We start from the raw sequence: 18,799 nt of genomic DNA, 5'->3' as shown, positions 1-18,799 counted from the left end.
CAACTGACTCTTGGTTTCAGCTGGGTCATGATCTCACATTCGTGAGTTCAAGCCCCACACCAGGCTCCATGCTAACAGCATGGAGATTTCTTTTTCCCTCTCTCTCTGCCCTTCCCCAGCTTTCTCTCTCTCTTTTCCTACTCTCTCTCTCTCTCTCTCTCAAAAAATAAACATAAAAAGTCATCGACCCACTAAGGGCTTCCTCATTAAAACTGCTATGATGATGAATTAATTTACACTCCAAACTCTACCATCAAGTCTTTATTTCCTTGTATTGGTTTTACCAATCATTCATGCGTTAAACTGATACGTACAGAATGTCTACTAAATGCCAATCAGTGTGCTAGGGTACTACAGACACAATGGTAAACCATAAAAACAGTTCCAGGGAGTCAACATAGTATAATGGTTAAGAGCATGGACCTAGTCAAAAAGACCTAGTTTAGAATCCAGGTTTGGCTATTTATTAGCTCTTTGACTCATTTTCCTCATTTTAATTTTTTTTTAATTTATATATTTTTGAGAGACAGAGCATGCATGTGCATGCATGCAGGGGAGGGGCAGAGAGAGAGGGAAAGAGAGAATCCCAAGCAGGCTCCACACTGTCAGCATGGACCCCAACGTAGGGCCTGAACCCACAAACCATGAGATCATAACCTGAGCCTAAATCAAGAGTTGGACGCTTAACTGATTGAGCCACCCAGGAGCCCCTCCTCATTTTTAAAATGAGGTGAATGAAAGGGGTGCCTGGCTGGCTCAGTTCAAGAGCATGCGACTCTTCATCTTGGAGTTGTGAGTTTGAGCCCCACGCTGGGTATAGAGGTTACTTAAATGAATAAATAAAAACTTCAAAATATTAAACAATAAAAATAAAAATAAGGTGATAGATATTTACTTTGCACTGCGCCTGGCTTAAATATTCAGTACAGATGGGTTAATAAATAGTTACTACTAAAATAAATAGCCATTGCTACTGCTGCTATTATTAATGGAGCTTACCATATTATGTACAATACAGACATGTTAACAGGCAAGTTCAGTATAGTCTGATAAGACCTATGGTACGAGTAAATATGGAATGCTATGTGAGCACAAAAGAGAGGTACTTAACCTAGACTTAGGGAGGGGAGACTAGTTGGAGGTTTTGAAGCTGAAGGCTGAGGATGAACAGAAATGACATAGGTGAACCCAGGCAAAGGTGGAGGGAGAAGCAGAGACTATTCAGGTCAGGGAGAATAATATGTGCATAGGTTTGGGAACTGAAAAGAATTCAACTGAAGGGCAGACTATTAAAGAGAAAAGCAAACGATGAGGAAAAAAAATCTAAGGTGACATTATTCATGGCATTATAAATTATGTTAAAGAATTTTGTTTATCTCATAAGATCAATATGGAACTATTAAAAGGAGTTGGAGACTACTGGGAAGCTGGAGGATGCCATAATCAGATTTCAGATTTAGAAAGCAAACCATAGCTATAGCGTGAAGAATAGATTAAGGATGAAGTTGAAAGGTAAAAAAAATTAGAGAGCAGAAAAACCAATTGGGAGACTTTGCAGTAAGTCCAGTGCAAAATGATGATGCTCTAGGACAGTGGCAGTGGAAATGGAAAGAAGAGATCTGAAGGTCTAATTTCCTTTTGTCCCCCTTACTTCAAGCTCAAAATACCTACCACTTTAATGTTATCTGACCACCTACTGTGTTGGGTACCAGAGATAAAAAAGTAATACAAAGTAGATGCTCTTAAGGAACATATTCTAGAAGAGTTACACATACAAAGAGATAATCCTAAAACAATAAAAGAGTACAATGGCATTTAGATAGAGGGATATAGATACATACAGTATTTTGAGAGTTCCAAGTCTGGGATGGCATCTGACCCAGCTTGGTGTGGGTGTGCAGTTTATGAAATAGCTTCCTAAAAAAGGTGATCTTACAAGACAAAGAAAAAAGGTCTTCAAAAGAACAAACAATATAGCTTAACATAAAAATCAGCAGGTTGGTCTTGCCAAAGGATAAAGCAGAAGGCACAGAGTTACAAACACAGAACATTAAGTAGATGTTTAGGAGGGGGCTTGCAGGCCAGTTAAAGGCTTTGGACTTTATCTGACAGACAGTGGAGAGCTACTGAAGTGTTATAAGCAAGGACATGACATAGTGACACGTGATACCTGATCCACTCCTAAAAGTCATTATAACTCTTTAAATTCACCTTCTCACTTTCTTTTTTCATCTTAGTCAATAATTGATGGCATGTTATAAAACAGCATTACTATTTTACTTTTGAAACTTATGAATGTTTTACCTCTTGAGGAAAATAATCTGAATTGTTTAGGAAGGGCATAGTAGTTGATTAAAAAATATTTTGTAGGCTTATCAGAATTGACAGTGTTCTTTAAAAAAAATTTTTTTTTAAATGTTTATTTTTGAGACAGAGACAGAGTGTGAACAGGGGAGGGGCAGAGACAGAGGGAGACACAGAATCCGAAACAGGCTCCAGGCTCCGAGCTGTCAGCACAGAGCCTGACGCAGGGCTCGAACCCATGAACTGTGAGATCATGACCTGAGCCGAAGTCGGACACTTAACCGACTGAGCCACCCAGGCGCCCCACAGTGTTCTTTTAATTTTGAATTTTAACTTCTCTGAATACATTTCCTTATCTTACAGGAAGAGCAAAAACATCAGATACGGAGTAGATTTTACATTACAACATTATGACAAGTATCCAATATTTTAAAAGCTCTCTGATTTTTACAAATGTTTAAAAGAGTTACTTACCCTATGTCCTAACATAGCACATAAAGACACTTTCATTTTCATGTCAATCAAGATAAATGAATTACTCTAAGACCGCTCTTCCACTTAATATTTCTATTGTAATAAGAACTCCACTTCTTTAATAAGATGATGAATAATGATAACTTTGTTATCATTAACAGACCAAATGTAAAGCAGAACTTTATAAATAGAACACCCACTCTAAGGATTTTTATAAGCCATAACCCTTATTCTATTACAGAGGATTTAAATGAAACTGCCAGGGTATACAACAAAACGAGGGGAGATTGTCATACATAAATTCTTGACCTAAAAATTGAAGGGGTGGGAAATGTTTGGTATTTTAAGCAAACATAAAAGATTCCTCTTTGTAAAAAATAAGAAATGTTTAAGTCACTTACGTCTCACTTGAAACCAAACTGCGTATGCATCTTAGTTCAAATGGAGTCTGAGAACAAAGAAATCTGTTCTATTCCGGGGAAAATCCTGCTGTAAACTTACAACTCTGAACATCACTAATCAATGTGAGGCATAACTAACAATTAAGAAAGAAACCCTTTAATATCTACAACTTCTGTAATTCATTTATTCCAGCTTATATTAGAAATCAGTACCTCAGTGAATATTTATTGACTTTGAACTTTCAGAAATTACTACAGACATGATGAGGGAAAACACTGAGACAGATTATAGCTGCAGGAAAGAAGGATGAAGAATTTATCCTGTCCACAGAAGTGAAAATTGCTATTGTTTTATATGATGAAATAATCTAAGATAGTTCCATCCACATGACAACTCCAAGTGTAAAGGGCAGGTAGAATACATACACGTCGCACCACTGTTTTTCAAACTCCAGTTTTAAGACCGTATTATTTACTACAAAACCTTATTATTTACTACATTATTTATTATTTGTAGTAAAAATATTAACATATTTTTAGTTGTTAATAACACAGACATAAGATTTTTCCCTTCTCTTTATACGTCCAAACATTCTTTGTCTCTCTCCATATTTCATTGAAAGGCAATGATTCTACTAAGAATTACAACACAACATATAAAAAGTTTCCACTAAACTTCACTATGTTTGGGAAAGTTTCATTATAAATGTAAATTAATTTAAAAGCATTTCCTGAATTTTTCATTTTCTGACAGATTAAAAATAGTGAAATTAATCTACTGATCATCTATATCAACTTATCTATCAAAATAAAATGACTTCTAAGTCACGGCTTAACTTAGTGGTAAAGGAGGATTTTTAAGAAAATTAAAGCCAATAGAAAATATATCTTCTGAATAATATACAAAACTATCCACGTGTTTCGCAAAACTGTTCACCACATGTATATATACCTGTGATAAAATCTGATATTTCATCAAATTCAATATGCAGTCTGAAGTTCCCAGCAGTTTTAAGATTGGATTCTTTTCTTTTGTGAATATTTGTTTAAAATGTAATAAGATTCTGTTCCTATTGCACTGGTGAGCTGCATGTGCCGGATGGGGAGTAAGAAAGACAATGATTGAGAGAAGCACTGATTCACTCTGTATGACCTGATACACCTTTCTAAATACAAATCAAATTTGTAGGCTCATCACTTCTCTTGGTGGGAAGCAACGCTAAAAATGAAACTAGACACACAAGTGAAACAGAAGGGAGTTTCTCAGATCAAGCAAGATTGGCAGAGAAGATTTGCTTTAGGAACTCTCAGAATCTGGACAAAAGAAACAGCAAAATCATCACAGCTTCCTCCTAAACTTAATAAGCTTCTTTCACTCTCCAGAGAACATAAAACATCCTATTCTACTTGTTATTTCTATCTGTAAATGAAAAAACTATTTTTGTATTTCGATCTCACTCATGGAAATGTGGCAACATTGCTCCTGAATCTCTGCTGATATTTCCAACCAATTTATTTAGAATCAGATTGAATTTTTAAAGGAAGAAGTATTTTAAGGCACTTAACTTCTATGCAAATCACATTTTTCTGTATAGGCTGTCACTACTATAATGAGTATCTAAAGCAAAAACAAAGAAAAACCAGAAAGCACAGATAAAAACATGCAGGATGACAGAAAAGAGTCCACAGCCAGAAGACCACACGTGGAGTGAACCGAGTTCCTACCCCACTATTAAGGTCTTATGTAAATTAGTTCCTTTGTTTTCATTATTCTCCACCTTTCCCATTCTCTCAATTATTTGTTAATAATATTTCTGGATTTAAGGCAACCTAGTACAAACTCTCACAGTTGGTGAAATACTCAGGCACTTGGTGAGATAGTTCATTTAACTGCTTAATGTTGGCAATGGATTCAAAGTCAAAGCGCAATCTGACCATTTGGAATTTGACATTCTACTATTGTTTTAGGCACAAATTAGGTGTTTTTTTTTATATAAATGGGTTGTCTCAATTTTTTTTTTTTTTTTTATAAATGCTACAGAGGTTTAATTGTGTAGTTTCTCCTGGTGGCAAGTGATTAGGTCTTTAGCTAATTTGATGTTCCATGAAATGAGAAGTTTGAGAATCATTACAGATGGAAAATCCTCTGTCTCTGCCCCAATCTTTTTCATTTTCTCTGTACACATGTTTCCTCAAATTTTGCCAATATCTAATATATAGTTTTAACACCAGTTTCATACAGAGATATTTAATTGCCAGCAAACTGGGTAAACTGCCTTTTTCTAATAACCACCCAGTTTCTCTGATGATATTTAAATCCAAGTCTGTCGAGCCCAAACAGTCCTGACAGAAACCCAAATAATGCAATAAAAAAATGCAAATGAAAGCAAGTATTAGAATAGTATCATATTGTGAGAAACTGTCAGAACACAAAATTTTTGTTTCCTAGGTAATTCCTAGTGATGGGCAACTCAAAACTAAATAGCAAAAGAAACTGATGTCAGCAACTCTTTCCAGAAAATCCAACATATCTTCACTGTTGTTACCGCCATCACAACTGTCACAATGTCTAAGTGGGTAAGCTAGCTGCTTAATCACATGGAAGCCCAATTTCTCTAAGGCAAATAAAGTATCAGTTCACACTAAATGATATGAACAGCATTTAGCCTCATCAATACAGTGGTGATAAATATATATGGACAGAATAATGTAAACAGTAACTGGTTAAAAACTATCAAAAAGCACTCTTCCCAAATTCTCTTCAAGCAAGGGGCTGAGTGTTAACACTTCCTTCTCTCCAAAACAACACTTTAGGTACTGGTTATCACAGAGTGTAGTGAGTATGGCACATCCGAAATTATAAAATTGTCTCCAAAAACATATTTATTTATTCACATTTATGAAACATTTATTAATGGCCCGCTATGTGCCAAGCACTACTATATGCTATGTACCGAGGATACAATAAAAGTAAGATTACCAAGAAAATCTGGATGATGGCCTAAATGTTTCCTCCAATTTCTAAATTTGGACTTCCCTGTAAATTATTGGGTCATTAGTACTGAAAATATAACATTAAAAATAATCTAATTTTGGAGACAGGGAATGGTACAGGAGCCTCCTACATAAATGAAAAGAGGAAAACTCAGCAGGTATAATATCCTTCAGATTCTATTCTGATTTGTAATTTATTTATATTCCACTTTTTCCACTAAGATTTAAGGCAACTTAGAACATATGTAAAATGTAACAAGATAGCATAATTAAAGGGAAACAAAGAAGGAAAAATGAAGGAAGCAATTATAAAACAAAGCCAGGAGCTAAAAAATTGGCTTTTGGTAGTTAAAAAAAATTCAGATTTAAGCTTTCCAGTAAATAACTCAAGTAGAGAAACCTTATCAGTTATGCCATCCAGTACCCATAGGATTAAAAAAAAAAAAAAAAAAGACCAACTGCTTTCAAGTACTACTACCTATTAAACCAAGATTTTTTTTTTTTTTTTTTAGTGGTCTTTATAAAGGTACTACTATCATGCAATTAACAATTATCAATTACATCCTTAAAAGAGATATAATGACAAGTTTTACCGGACTGTTTCTTAAAGTATCACCTCATAAAAGCTGATAGCATGACCCCCAATGCAGATTTTCTTTAATGTCATTAAACTCAGAAAACTGAGCTGGGAGATAGATCTAACATCCACTATGAAAGAAAGTCAGAATGCCAAAGAAAGAGGTGTGCCTGATCAGGCTACTCCTGCACCAGGAGATGAAAGGGGCATACTCTGCAATCCAGGATGACATTCTCCTTAGGAAATATTATAACATTTATTTTCATTATATAGACAAATAGGTACTTGAAGCCTCGAAGTTCCACTCTATACAGCACAGTCTTAAAATCTTTATCCTGCAAAACTTCTAGGGTATGCATTTCTAGGCACATTCAGGGTTCAACAATTCAGCAGACTGAAATAGAAGGTGATCCCTGGAGACTCACATATCTGCAACAGCTATACAAGATGGTGAACTTTAACTAAATTCATTACTATGATCAAAAATAAGACTTAGTACATTACCACCAACAGTCATGGATCTGGTCAAAGAAGGTTGTAATAAAGTTTCTTCATCATTAAATTGTTTCTTAAGTTCTTCTACAGATTCCAGATGGAGTTGAAGAAATTCTGCTGTTGCTGTTGATGCTTCTTCTTTAACAGGGTCTATCATTCTCTTTAGAAGTACTAGGTCATCCTTTCGGACTTTCAAACAAAGTTTCTCCATTTCTCGGATATTGGAACGGAGTTGCTACAAAAGAAAAAAAAATCATTAAAGCCACCATCTATTAATATGAAATATCTTTATTGTCAAAAGTAATCTGTGATAATGCTTGTAAATGGAAATAATACAAGTATTCTCTATGGCAGAAAGTATACCTTTTTAAAAATTTTTTGTATCTCTAGCCAAATTGAACTTCATGAGAACTCACATCCAGGTACTTTGAGTTTGTTTAGCATTCTTTTCCTTCATTAAATGTTATTATTATAAATAACACATGCTCTTCATAATAAATCAAACCCTGTAGAACATATCTAGACAAAGTTGATGCCCGCCTTCACTGATTCCACCACCTCTCTTTACCTAGTCCTTCCACACATTTCCCACTGCTCATGCAAACATTAACATATATAGCCTTTCTTTTCACACACACAAAAAAAGGATTACACTGTGCATAATAATCCATAATTTGTTATTCCTCACCCCAATAATATAACAATACCACCATGGATATCCTTCCATGGGTGTACCATATTCCACAGTATAGATGGAAAATAATGTATTCAATGACTCCTCCAAGTGATCAATAGTCATTCATGTTGTTTCCAAAACAGAAGTCCTTGAATATAATCCTAATATACCATAACAGTATATATCACTATTATAGTATATCCTATTATACTATATTTTGTAGGAATGATTTCCTGGGTGCCTGGGTAGCTCAGTCGGTTAAGCATCCGACTTCGGCTCAGGTCATGATCTCGCGGTCCGTGAGTTCGAGCCCCGCGTCGGGCTCTGTGCTGACAGCTCAGAGCCTGGAGCCTGCTTCAGATTCTGTGTCTCCCTCTCTCTGCTCCTCCCCCACTCGTGCTCTGTCGCTGTCTCTCAAAAATAAATGTTAAAAAAATTTAAAAAAAAATGATTCCCAAAAGTGAGAGTACTTAAAGGATAATGTGCATTCTTATTTCAATAACTATTAACAGTGTTTTCCTACCAGTAACAAATTATACTACCACCAAAGTATGAATGCCCATTTCCCTACATACTGCCAGTTGTACATGTTATCTCACTGTTGTTTTAATTCGAATTTCTGAGTGTTGCCAGATTTTTATCCAATGATTTCCCTCTCTTTTTAAAACCATCTACTGACATAATCATGGGGCACCTGGGTGGCTCAGTCGGTTAAGCATCTGGCTGTTGATTTTGTCTCAGGTCATCTCACGGTTATGAGACTGAACCCCACATCTGGCTCTGTGCTGTGAGTGTGTGGAGCCTGCTTAAGATTCTCTCTCTCTCCCTATGACCCTCTCACATGCTCGCTCTCAAAAAAAAAAAAATCATCTACTGACATAATCATAAATTTTCCTCTAAGGTGCTGATATAACGAGCTACAGGCAGGTTTCATGGTATAGAGCCATCTTTATACTTCTGAGGTAAACTCTTTCTAATCACATATATAATTTTTTTGATTCAATTTGCTAATAATTTATTTGGACTTTTAACACATCTGTTTGTGTGTGCATGCATGTGCACACATGAACGGTGTGTCTATATTATCTCTCTCAGACTTAAGGTCACTTTAACAAATTTAAGGTTGTGCTAGTTTCACAGAATGAACTGTGGAGCTTTCCATTTTTTCCAATAGTCTATACTCCTGAAAAACATAAAATCCAACTATTCTTTGACAATTAAACACAACTAACTTGCAAGAATGATCTGAGTATGATGCTTTTAAAAATTATAGATCTCTATATTATATTATTTATAATATATATTAATATAACAATTTTCATATAACATTTTAAATTCTTCTCCCCTGTTGTACTTCCACAGATACTAATGCAAATTCTGTATAATAGGACAAAATGTACTAATTTCTTTAATTTCTCAAGTACTTACTCTGAGTGAAGTGTTACATTCCATATTACTACATTCCACATTATTACATTATAGGAAAATCAGAACAAAGATAACTTGTTTAGGATTTACTTAATTATCTAGCAGCAAAGTGCAGTTAAAACCGAGGTTTTTTTAATTAAGTTTTTATTTTAATGCCAGCATAGTCAATACAGTGTTAGTTTCAGGTAAACAATACAGTGATTCAACAATTCCATATTACACCCAGCACTCATCACAACAACTGCTCTCTTTAATCCCCATCACCTTTTTCACCCATCCTCCCAACCCACCTCCCCTCTGGTAACTATCAGTTTGTTCTCTATAGTTAATAGTCTGTTTCTTGGTTTCTCTTTCTCTCTCTCTTTTTCCTTTGACCATTTGTTTTGTTTCTTAAATTCCACATGAGTGAGATTATATGGTATTTGTCTTTCTCTAACTTATTTCACTCATCATTAATCTAACTCCATCCATGTTGCTGCAAATGACAAGATTTCATTCTTTTTTATGGGTGAATAATATTCCTCTGTGTGTGTGTGTGTGTGTGTGTGTGTGTGTGTGTGTGTATCACATCTTCTTTATTCATCTATCCATGGATACCTGGGTTGGTTCCATAATTTGGCTATTGTAAATAATACTGGTATAAACACAGAGGTAAATGTATCCCTTTGAAATAGTGGATTTTAAAATTTTTCGTCCTAATGTTTGTTTATTTTTAGGAGAGAACAAGCATGAGTGGGGGAGGGGCAGAGAGAGGGAGGCAAAGGATCCAAAGTGGGCTCTGCACTGACAGAGAGCCCGATGTGGGACACAAACTCATGAACCATGAGATCGTGACCTGAGCCAAAGTTGGACGCTCGATGGACTGAGCCACCCAGGTGCCCCTGAATTTGCATTTTTGTATTTTGGGGTAAATAACCAGTTTGCATTCCCACCAACAGTGCACAAGGCTTCCCTTTCCTCTACATCCTCATCAACACTTGTTGTTTCTTGTGTTTTGATTTTAGTCATTCTGACAAGTATGAGGTGATATCTCACTGTTGTTTTGATTTCCATTTCCCTGAGGATGAGTGACATTCAGCATCTTTTCATGTGTCTGTTAGCCATCTGGAGATCTTCTTTAGACAAATGTCTGTTCATGTCTTCTGCCCATTTTTTAATTGGATCATTTGTTTTTTGGGGTGTTAAGTTGTATCAGTTCTTTATATTTTGGATATGTCATTTGCAAATACCTTCTTGTATTCAGTAGGTTGCCTTTTAGTTTTGATGACTGTTTCTTTTGCTGTGCAGAAGCTTTTTATTTTGATGTAGTCCCAACAGTTCATGTCTTTTATTTCCCTTGCCTCCGGAGACATATCTAGAAAAATGCTGCTCTGGCCAATGTCAGAAAAATTATTGCCTGTGCTCTCTTCTAGGATTCAATGAAAACCCCAGTATTCTTAAAAGTCCAGCAATCTTTCCATTAAACTATAACCACAATTCCTATCTATATGGTACCTTAATATAATCTAAACTATCCATTTTATTCTAGTAAAATGAAAAACAATTCTGAAGGGGCGCTGGGGTGGCTCAGTTGGTTGAGTGTCTGACTCTTGATTTCATCTTAGGTCATGATCCCAGGGTCATGGGATCCAGCCCTGTGTAAAGCTCCTCTCTGAATGTGGAACCTGCTTAAGGTTCTCTCTCTTCCTCCCTCCCTCCCTCCCTCTCGCTCCCTCCCTCCCCCCTTGCCCCTCTCCCCCCACTCATGCTCTTCCTCTCTAAAATACATTAAATTTTTTAACAAGTTAAAAAAAGCAGGGGCACTTGGGTGGCTCAGTCGGTTAAGTATCTGACTTCAGCTCAGGTCATGATCTCGCAGTGCGTGGGTTCAAGCCCAGCGTCAGGCTATGTGCTAACAGCTCAGAGCCTGGAGCCTGGTTCCAATTCTGTGTCTCCCTTTCTCTCTGCCCCCCTCTCACTCCAGCTCTGTCTCTCTCTCAAAAATAAATAAACGTTAAAAAAATTTTTTTTTAATTCAAAAAAAATCCAGATAAAAATAGTTTAGCTGCAACCTAATGTATCTTGTAAGATTTTCTGGGTGAATCAAAAAGTTGTGTCTCTATCCTGTCATGATTCTATACTTCCTTTAACTTTATGTCACTCTTACCATCCCAATGTGAACTGAAAAACCTAAGGATAACTGAATTATAAATTAAAAATATGTGACCTGCAATCATTAACATGGAGAAATCATAGAACATACAGGCCTATGTTATCATCTAGTACAACCTTATGATTTTACAAGAGAGAAACTGGACTCCAGATGAGCACAGTGGCAGAATTAGGTCTAGAGCAAGTCCTGGAACAATATTATTGCTAACACACCACCATCTCTTGGCAATACAATTCTTTTTTTTTTTTTTTTTTTAATTTTAGAGAGAGAGCACAAGCAGGGGAGAGGGGCAGAGAGAGGGAGAGAGAATCGTAAGCAGGCTCCACACTGAGCACAGAGCCCAATGCAGGGCTCGATCCCACAACCCTGGGGATCGTGACCCGAGCCAAAATCAAGAATGGTATGTGCAACCAACTGAGCCACCCAGACACCAACGGCTGTATAATTCTCTTCCGAACTACAGTTGTAAAGCTTGGTTACATACTTGCCACATAGTCCATAAAAATATTTTAGGCAATATTATCTTGGAGAAGCATTAAAAAGTTTCTGCAGCTAATGACTATATGCCTATGACATAGTCTTACTCTCTTACAGAATTTGTGCATCTGTTTATGCCCCAGTCAAATTATAGTGTCCAGAATTCTATTACTATGGGTGGAGGAGAAAATGTTAAGAGAAAGAAAGAAAATATCCATTGAACTATATTTCTGATACTATACTAACAAAAACACAATGGCTGAATTTTTATCAACACTTACTATAAGTTGTCTGTTGTACTAAGTATTTACCTTCTTCATCTTGTTTTACCTTCACAACTTACTTCTGAAACAGGTATTACTATCATTCTCATTTTAAAGAAGAGGAAATTAAAGCAAGAAAAAATTTTGAAAGCCCAGGATTACACTTCTAATAAAAAGTACAGCCAGGAATCAAATCCAGGCTGCAGAGCATGTGTTCTCAACAACTTTTCTACATAGCTATAATATCCAACAGAAATATAATGCAAACCACAAATGTAAGCCATATATGTGATTTAAAATTTTCTGACAGTCACATTAAAAAGTAAAAAGAAACAGTTGAAGTTAATTTTAATGTTTGTATTTAACTCAATATATCCAAAATATTATCAACATGTAATCAATATAAAAATTATTAATGAAATATTTTACATTTACAGCACGTCTCAATTCAAACTAGCCACATTTTAAGTGCTCAACAATTACATGTGGCTAGGAGCTAACATATTGGACAATATAGCTATAGAGTCTCTCCAAAATCAAATAAAAGTAACAGGATGGCAAAACCACATGTGAAAAATATAAAGTGGGTCTTTCTGCTTCTGGGTATAGCAAACTAGATAATTCAAAGTAACCCTCCCACCAATGACTAGTTAAAAAGCTGAAAATCACAAACAAAATTCAAAGGCATCAAAAAGCAAAGAAGACAGTAAGAAATGTATAGGTCTAGAATTAGACAAAAGTGGAAATCCAGAGAGGTAAGTCCTAAACTCAAGGCCACATTTGCTTGGGGGTACTTGCTTACCAGAGTGTTTGACAGGCTCACAAATTTTTTTTTTTTTTTAATTTTATTTTTTATTTTTTAAAATTTACATCCAAATTAGTTAGCATATAGTGCAACAATGATTTCAGGAGTAGATTCCTTAGTGTCCCTTACCCCATCCCCCTTCCCACAACCCCTCCAGTAACCCTCAGTTTGTTCTCCATATTTATGAGTCTCTTCTGTTTTGTCCCCCTCCCTGGTTTTATATTAGTTTTGTTTCCTTCCCTTATGTTCATCTGTTTTCTCTCTTAAAGTCCTCATATGAGTGAAGTCATAGGATTTCTGTCTTTCTCTGACTAATTTCACTTAGCAAATACCCTCTAGTTCCATCCACGTAGTTGCACGTGGCAAGATTTCATTCTTTTTGATTGCCGAGTAATACTCCATTGCATATATACACCACATCTTCTTTATCCATTCATCCATCGATGGCATTTGGGCTCTTTCCGTACTTTGGCTATTGTTGATAGTGCTATAAATATGGCGGTGCATGTGTCCCTTCAAAACAGCACACCTGTATCCCGTGGATAAATGTCTAGTAGTGCAATTGCTGGGTCATAGGGTAGTTCTATTTTTAGTTTTTTGAGGAGCCTCCATACCGTTTTCCAAAGTGGCTGCACCAACTTGCATTCCCATCACAAATTTCTGAGTAAAATACTCAGCGCTGGGGCCTGCTAAGTATAAGCACTATGGTGCTTTGAGCTGGGATCTGAAAGAGCTGTACCCTGAGAGTACAGGTGATCCTAAAATCAATCAGCCCTCAGGTGAGCTACAGTTTGGCTTCCAGTCTTTTGGGTAGTGTATAAAAACTTCAATGCCTGAAACCATATACAGACAAGCATGGAAAATTAGTACCCTACTCTCACTCTTAAAATAAACTTTAAGAAAAAAATAAACTTTTTATTTAAGTAAAAATAAATAAATAAATAAATAAATAAATAAAAGTGTGGGTAAATCTAGATGACCAGTAACTATTCTAAAACAGTAATAATCATAATGGTAATAATAGTAACTTGAGGATTTTAAATATATGTATAAAATTAAAATATATAAAAATAGCATTTAATTTGGGGGGCACACAAACAACTAAAATATTCCAAGGTACCTGTATAATCTATATTGTTTATGGATGTTGTTGTAATTTCCAGTAAAAGAGTATATAATTCCAAAACCAACAAGAACAGTTGGATCAATAAAAAATACAAGAAAGTGAAAATGGAGATGAAAAAGAACACAAAATACATGGAAGAAGTAGAAAGCAAACAAGAGAGTATAAGTTTTAAACCTAAATACATCAATAATTACATAAAACATAAATGGAATAAATGTTCCAGTTAAAAGATAAAAATTTTCAGACTGGAAAATATATTTAAATACATCTAAAACATATAGGCAGCTCAAAGTAAAAGGATAAAAAAATAAACCCTGTACAGCTGAACAACCTTGAACAATATAGGTTTGAATCTATAGATTCAATAAATTAGAATAAATTTGAAAAAGATTTTTTGTTTTGGTGGAGCTTGACAAGCGGATTCTCAAATGTATGTGGAATTGCAAGGGAGCCTGGGTGGCTCAGTCAGTTGAGCATCCAACTCCTGACTTCAGCTTAGGTCATGATCTTGCGGTTCGTGAGATCCAGCCCCACACAAGGCTCTGCACTGACAGCATGGAGCCTGCTTGGGATTCTGTCTCTCCCCACCGCCCCCCCCCCCACTCCCCTGCCCTCCCCCAGCTCGCGGGCACACACACACTGTTTCTCAAAATAAATAAACTTTTTAAAAAATGTATATGAAATTGTATATACAGGGCTGAGACTAGCCTTGAAGAAGGTAGGAGAACTTCCTCTATTATATACTGACTGATTCTAAAGCCACAGTAACTAAGACAGTGTGCTATTAGTTCAAGAATAGAGACAAATACACCAATGAAACAGATAGCCAAGAAGCAACCCAAACATATATGCACTGAATTCATAACAAAGGTTCCACCGCAGGGAAGCATGATCTTTCCAAAACTCAGTGCTTGGTCATTTGGTATGCCTGTGGGAAAAAGATAAAACTGGACACACCACTTCACATCATACACAATAATCAACCAAATGGACTGCAGACCTAAATGTGAAAGGCAAAACAATAGAATATCTTTATGACATTAGGGTAGGAAATACTTCTTAAATGTGGCATAAGAAAGCAACAAGACAAAAATTGATAACCTTGACTATATTAAATTAAATGAACTTCTAAGTCATTGAAGAACACAACTAAGACAATGAAAAGGTTAACCACTGAGTGAAAGAAGATAAATGCAACAAATATACTGATAAAGTGGTCACAGGCAGAATAAAGAGCTCTTATAGAGAGTAAGAAAAAGACAAAAAACCCATAGAAATGTGGGCAAGAACCCAAAATGGGCACTTCTCATAATAAGTTACTCAATCTCATTTATAGTCAGGTAAATGTAAATTAAACCATAATTAACTACCCGCTAGAAAGCTAAAATTAAACTCTGACTTTACTGAATAGTGGTGAGGATGTGTAGACCACAGGAACTCACATTCATTGCTGGAAGGAGTGTAAAATTAGTACAACTATTTTGGAAAATAGTTTGGTACTATACTACAGTGAAAATAAGGATGCCCAATGTCCTAAAAATATACTCAACAGAAATGTATGCACATGTGTATCAGTAAAAATATACAAGAATGCTAATCACATTTGTAATAGAAACTGAAAACCCAAATGACCATCAACATATCATAGTATATATTTACCATACACTATGGTAAACTCATACAATGGACTACACACAATAATGAAAATGACTGAATACTGCTATAGGCAAGAACACAGATAAGTCTCAAGCTAGACACAAAAGACATATTCTGTTTAATTCAATTTATATAATGTTCAAGAATAGACTAAATTAATTTATAACTTAATGATACATTCTGGTGGTAAAATTATACAGAGAGACTAAGAAACAGTTACCATATAAATCAAGATAGTAATTACTTGGGGCGCCTGGGTGGCTCAGTCGGTTGGGTGACCGACTTCGGCTCAGGTCACGATCTCACGGTCCGTGAGTTCGAGCCCCGCGTCGGGCTCTGGGCTGACAGCTCAGAGCCTGGAGCCTGTTTCGGATTCTGTGTCTCCCTCTCTCTGACCCTCCCCCGTTCATGCTCTGTCTCTCTCTGTCCCAAAAATAAATAAACGTTAAAAAAAAAAAAAATTTAAAAAAAAAAAAAAACAAAAAAAAAAGATAGTAATTACTTTTGGTGGGAGAAAGGTGATTGTTATAGGGAAGAGACTACGAGGGGTTTCTAGGATGCTGGCAATTTTCTATTTTTGATCTGAGTAGTAGTTACTTGAGTGTTCCCAGTATAACAATTTGTTTAGGTGTATATTTATGTTGTATGCATGGCACACATGTTATATTTCACAGTAAAAAGTTTTAGTAACATTTTTAGAAAAGCACATTATATTAACCTGATGGTCAATTAAATTAAGGATAGAAACAAGTCAAGTTTGAAAGCATTTGGGTAGGGGTAAAAATGAGTATCAATCTCACTGTGGAAGTATATTGCCAACCATCTTCCTGGATAAAAGATAAATTCATTCATTTGACTAGATTGTGATTTACCTAATTTCTTTACCATTGTATCCTCAAGGCTATATGTGATCCCTCATATACGCTTTGATTCAATAAACATAGTAAATGAATGAATTCTTTCTTAATATTTTCCACAAAGGGCAAAGCAGTAGTCCAACAACAACAGAGATCTCCAACTATCAAGAATGTAACTAAATTAGTTCCCTAGGAATGCATAATATAAGTCACTAAGCATATGAAACGTATCATCTTTCATTAGCTGGAAGAAATAATGAACGGAACCACTTTTTTGGAATTAATTCTGACATACAAGGATAAAATAGTGAAGTGGGAATGAAACGCATGAGAAAATGCAACCATGCCATCTTGGAGCTCTTAATAGTTAAAAAAGAATAATGGAAACACTGATACTTTAGGGAACTGAATCAAGTTTTTCTGGAGAAAATAGTTGTGTGATGCCACAGAAATTATATTGTGATAGGAAGATCTTTTTTGAAAGAGAGAGTTTCTAAAAGGTGATATCCTGACACTAGAAACAAAAAAGCTAATCTGATAAGAAAGAAAAGAGGTATCTGAAGAATCCAATATGGTTGTATATGGTGTGCTATGGTAAGTTCAGAATTTTAAGAGACCTGTTTTTAAAAAAAAAGAAAAAGAAAGGCATGTGAACAAGGATGAATACAAAAGAGTGATCTGAAACAAGGAGAATCATGTAAGTAAAGTAGGAGCCCAGAATGAGCGGAGGCTGATGAAAAATGTTAAGAACAATAAAAAGGATTTAAAAAATACATGTAGAGCAAGAACAAGAAAGGAGGATTAGGTCTACCGCTTAGGGCAGATGGTATAATGTTAACAGATGATGCAGAAAAAGCAGAGCTACCAAACTCCTATTTTGCTTTTGATTCTCTATTAAGAAGATATATTCAAAATTGAAAGGGGCATAAGAAACATGCTCAAAGGAAACTTGAAACATCTTACTATAAGAATCTAGACAGGCTTCATGAAGGAAGTGAGATTTGAGCTTACCCTAAAGAACATTAGGAAAACAGAACATACTAAATAGACTAGACTGGGGAAAGACAGAGGTGGAGGACAAGGATAGAAGTCTTCTAAATACCACACTTCATCAATTTTAAGACACAATATCTTTCCCACATTCCAACATCTCTGAAATTGGAATGCACCTTAAAACAGATTCAAAAAAGCACAATGTGCCATTCTCTGGCAGCACTTTTTCTTTCTTGGAGGTACACAAAACAATGGTGTGTCTTACAACAGATGGTACCTTAGATTTAATTTCCTCCTTCAGGTTCTATAGGACCTATGCTAATCAGAGTAGAGGTCAAAAATCCTAAATCCTGATTATTAAGCTCATAAATACTTCAAGGCAAAACTAAAATTTAAATTCAATTGAAGCTCAAAATAATCTGCAATAATTTACCTTCTAATAGCATTCATTTTGGAATCTACTGTATCCTCTTTTCCATTCCCTACCAAGCCTTGACTCTCTTTAATCTTTTCTTCTCTAAGTTCTGTCTACTATCCTCACTTCCCTTTCTTCCCCCCTCATCCCCTCTTTTCTATTGCTTCTCCCTTTCAAAATCTCTTAAAAATTTAAAAAGTACATAGCTCAACTGTTCCATATTTCTGACAGTAAAATTATGAAAGTCAAGTTTTACTCCTAGAAGTTCCATGGCTGATTTTATTTATTTATTTATTTATTTATTTATTTATTTATTTATTTTCATCACCTACAGAACTAGCATAGACTCTCTGTAGAGCAGTATCTTTCTAAATGTGGTCTGAAATCTACTATCTCAGAATCTCTAAAGTGAGTCCCAGAAATCTGTGTTCTCAACAAGTTCTGTATCACCACTGCTATGGAGACTAGGTTGATCAAGTTTCTTCTACAGAATCCAAGTTAATGTTCTTCAGTGAATTATTACAGTAGTAAAATTTCCAACTTTTTAACTTAATTCCAAAATTTGATCACAAAATCTTTCTTAATGCTGATGTTTTCTTATCCCACCGAAGAAAACTAGTAAACTTATTCCACTTGCAGTTTCAAAACATAATAATAGACTTCTGCTTCTGCAGAGTGTGCAGAAGAGAGCACTGAAGTACTAGAG

General features: G+C 35.5%; 1 protein-coding gene across 2 annotated transcripts in view; it reads right to left on the bottom strand.

Annotated features, from left to right (window-relative positions):
* Window positions 1-18,799, bottom strand: part of STX17 (syntaxin 17) — a 66,368-nt gene that overhangs the window by 14,199 nt on the left and 33,370 nt on the right. For both annotated transcript variants that reach the window (XR_015242893.1, XM_025913012.2), the window contains exon 4: window positions 7,255-7,480. Coding sequence is in view for 1 of the 2 variants with exons in the window: in XM_025913012.2 (XP_025768797.1) it covers window positions 7,255-7,480 (226 nt within the window). In the remaining variant the exon portion in view is untranslated. The remainder of the gene's footprint in view (window positions 1-7,254; window positions 7,481-18,799) is intronic.

This window comes from Puma concolor, chromosome D4, assembly GCF_028749965.1.
Source record: "Puma concolor isolate L17-30 chromosome D4, mPumCon1.1.hap2, whole genome shotgun sequence".
Lineage (NCBI taxonomy): Eukaryota > Metazoa > Chordata > Mammalia > Carnivora > Felidae > Puma > Puma concolor.
The sequence above is the reverse complement of the archived record's forward strand: the minus strand, read 5'-3'. Positions and strand labels throughout refer to the sequence as shown.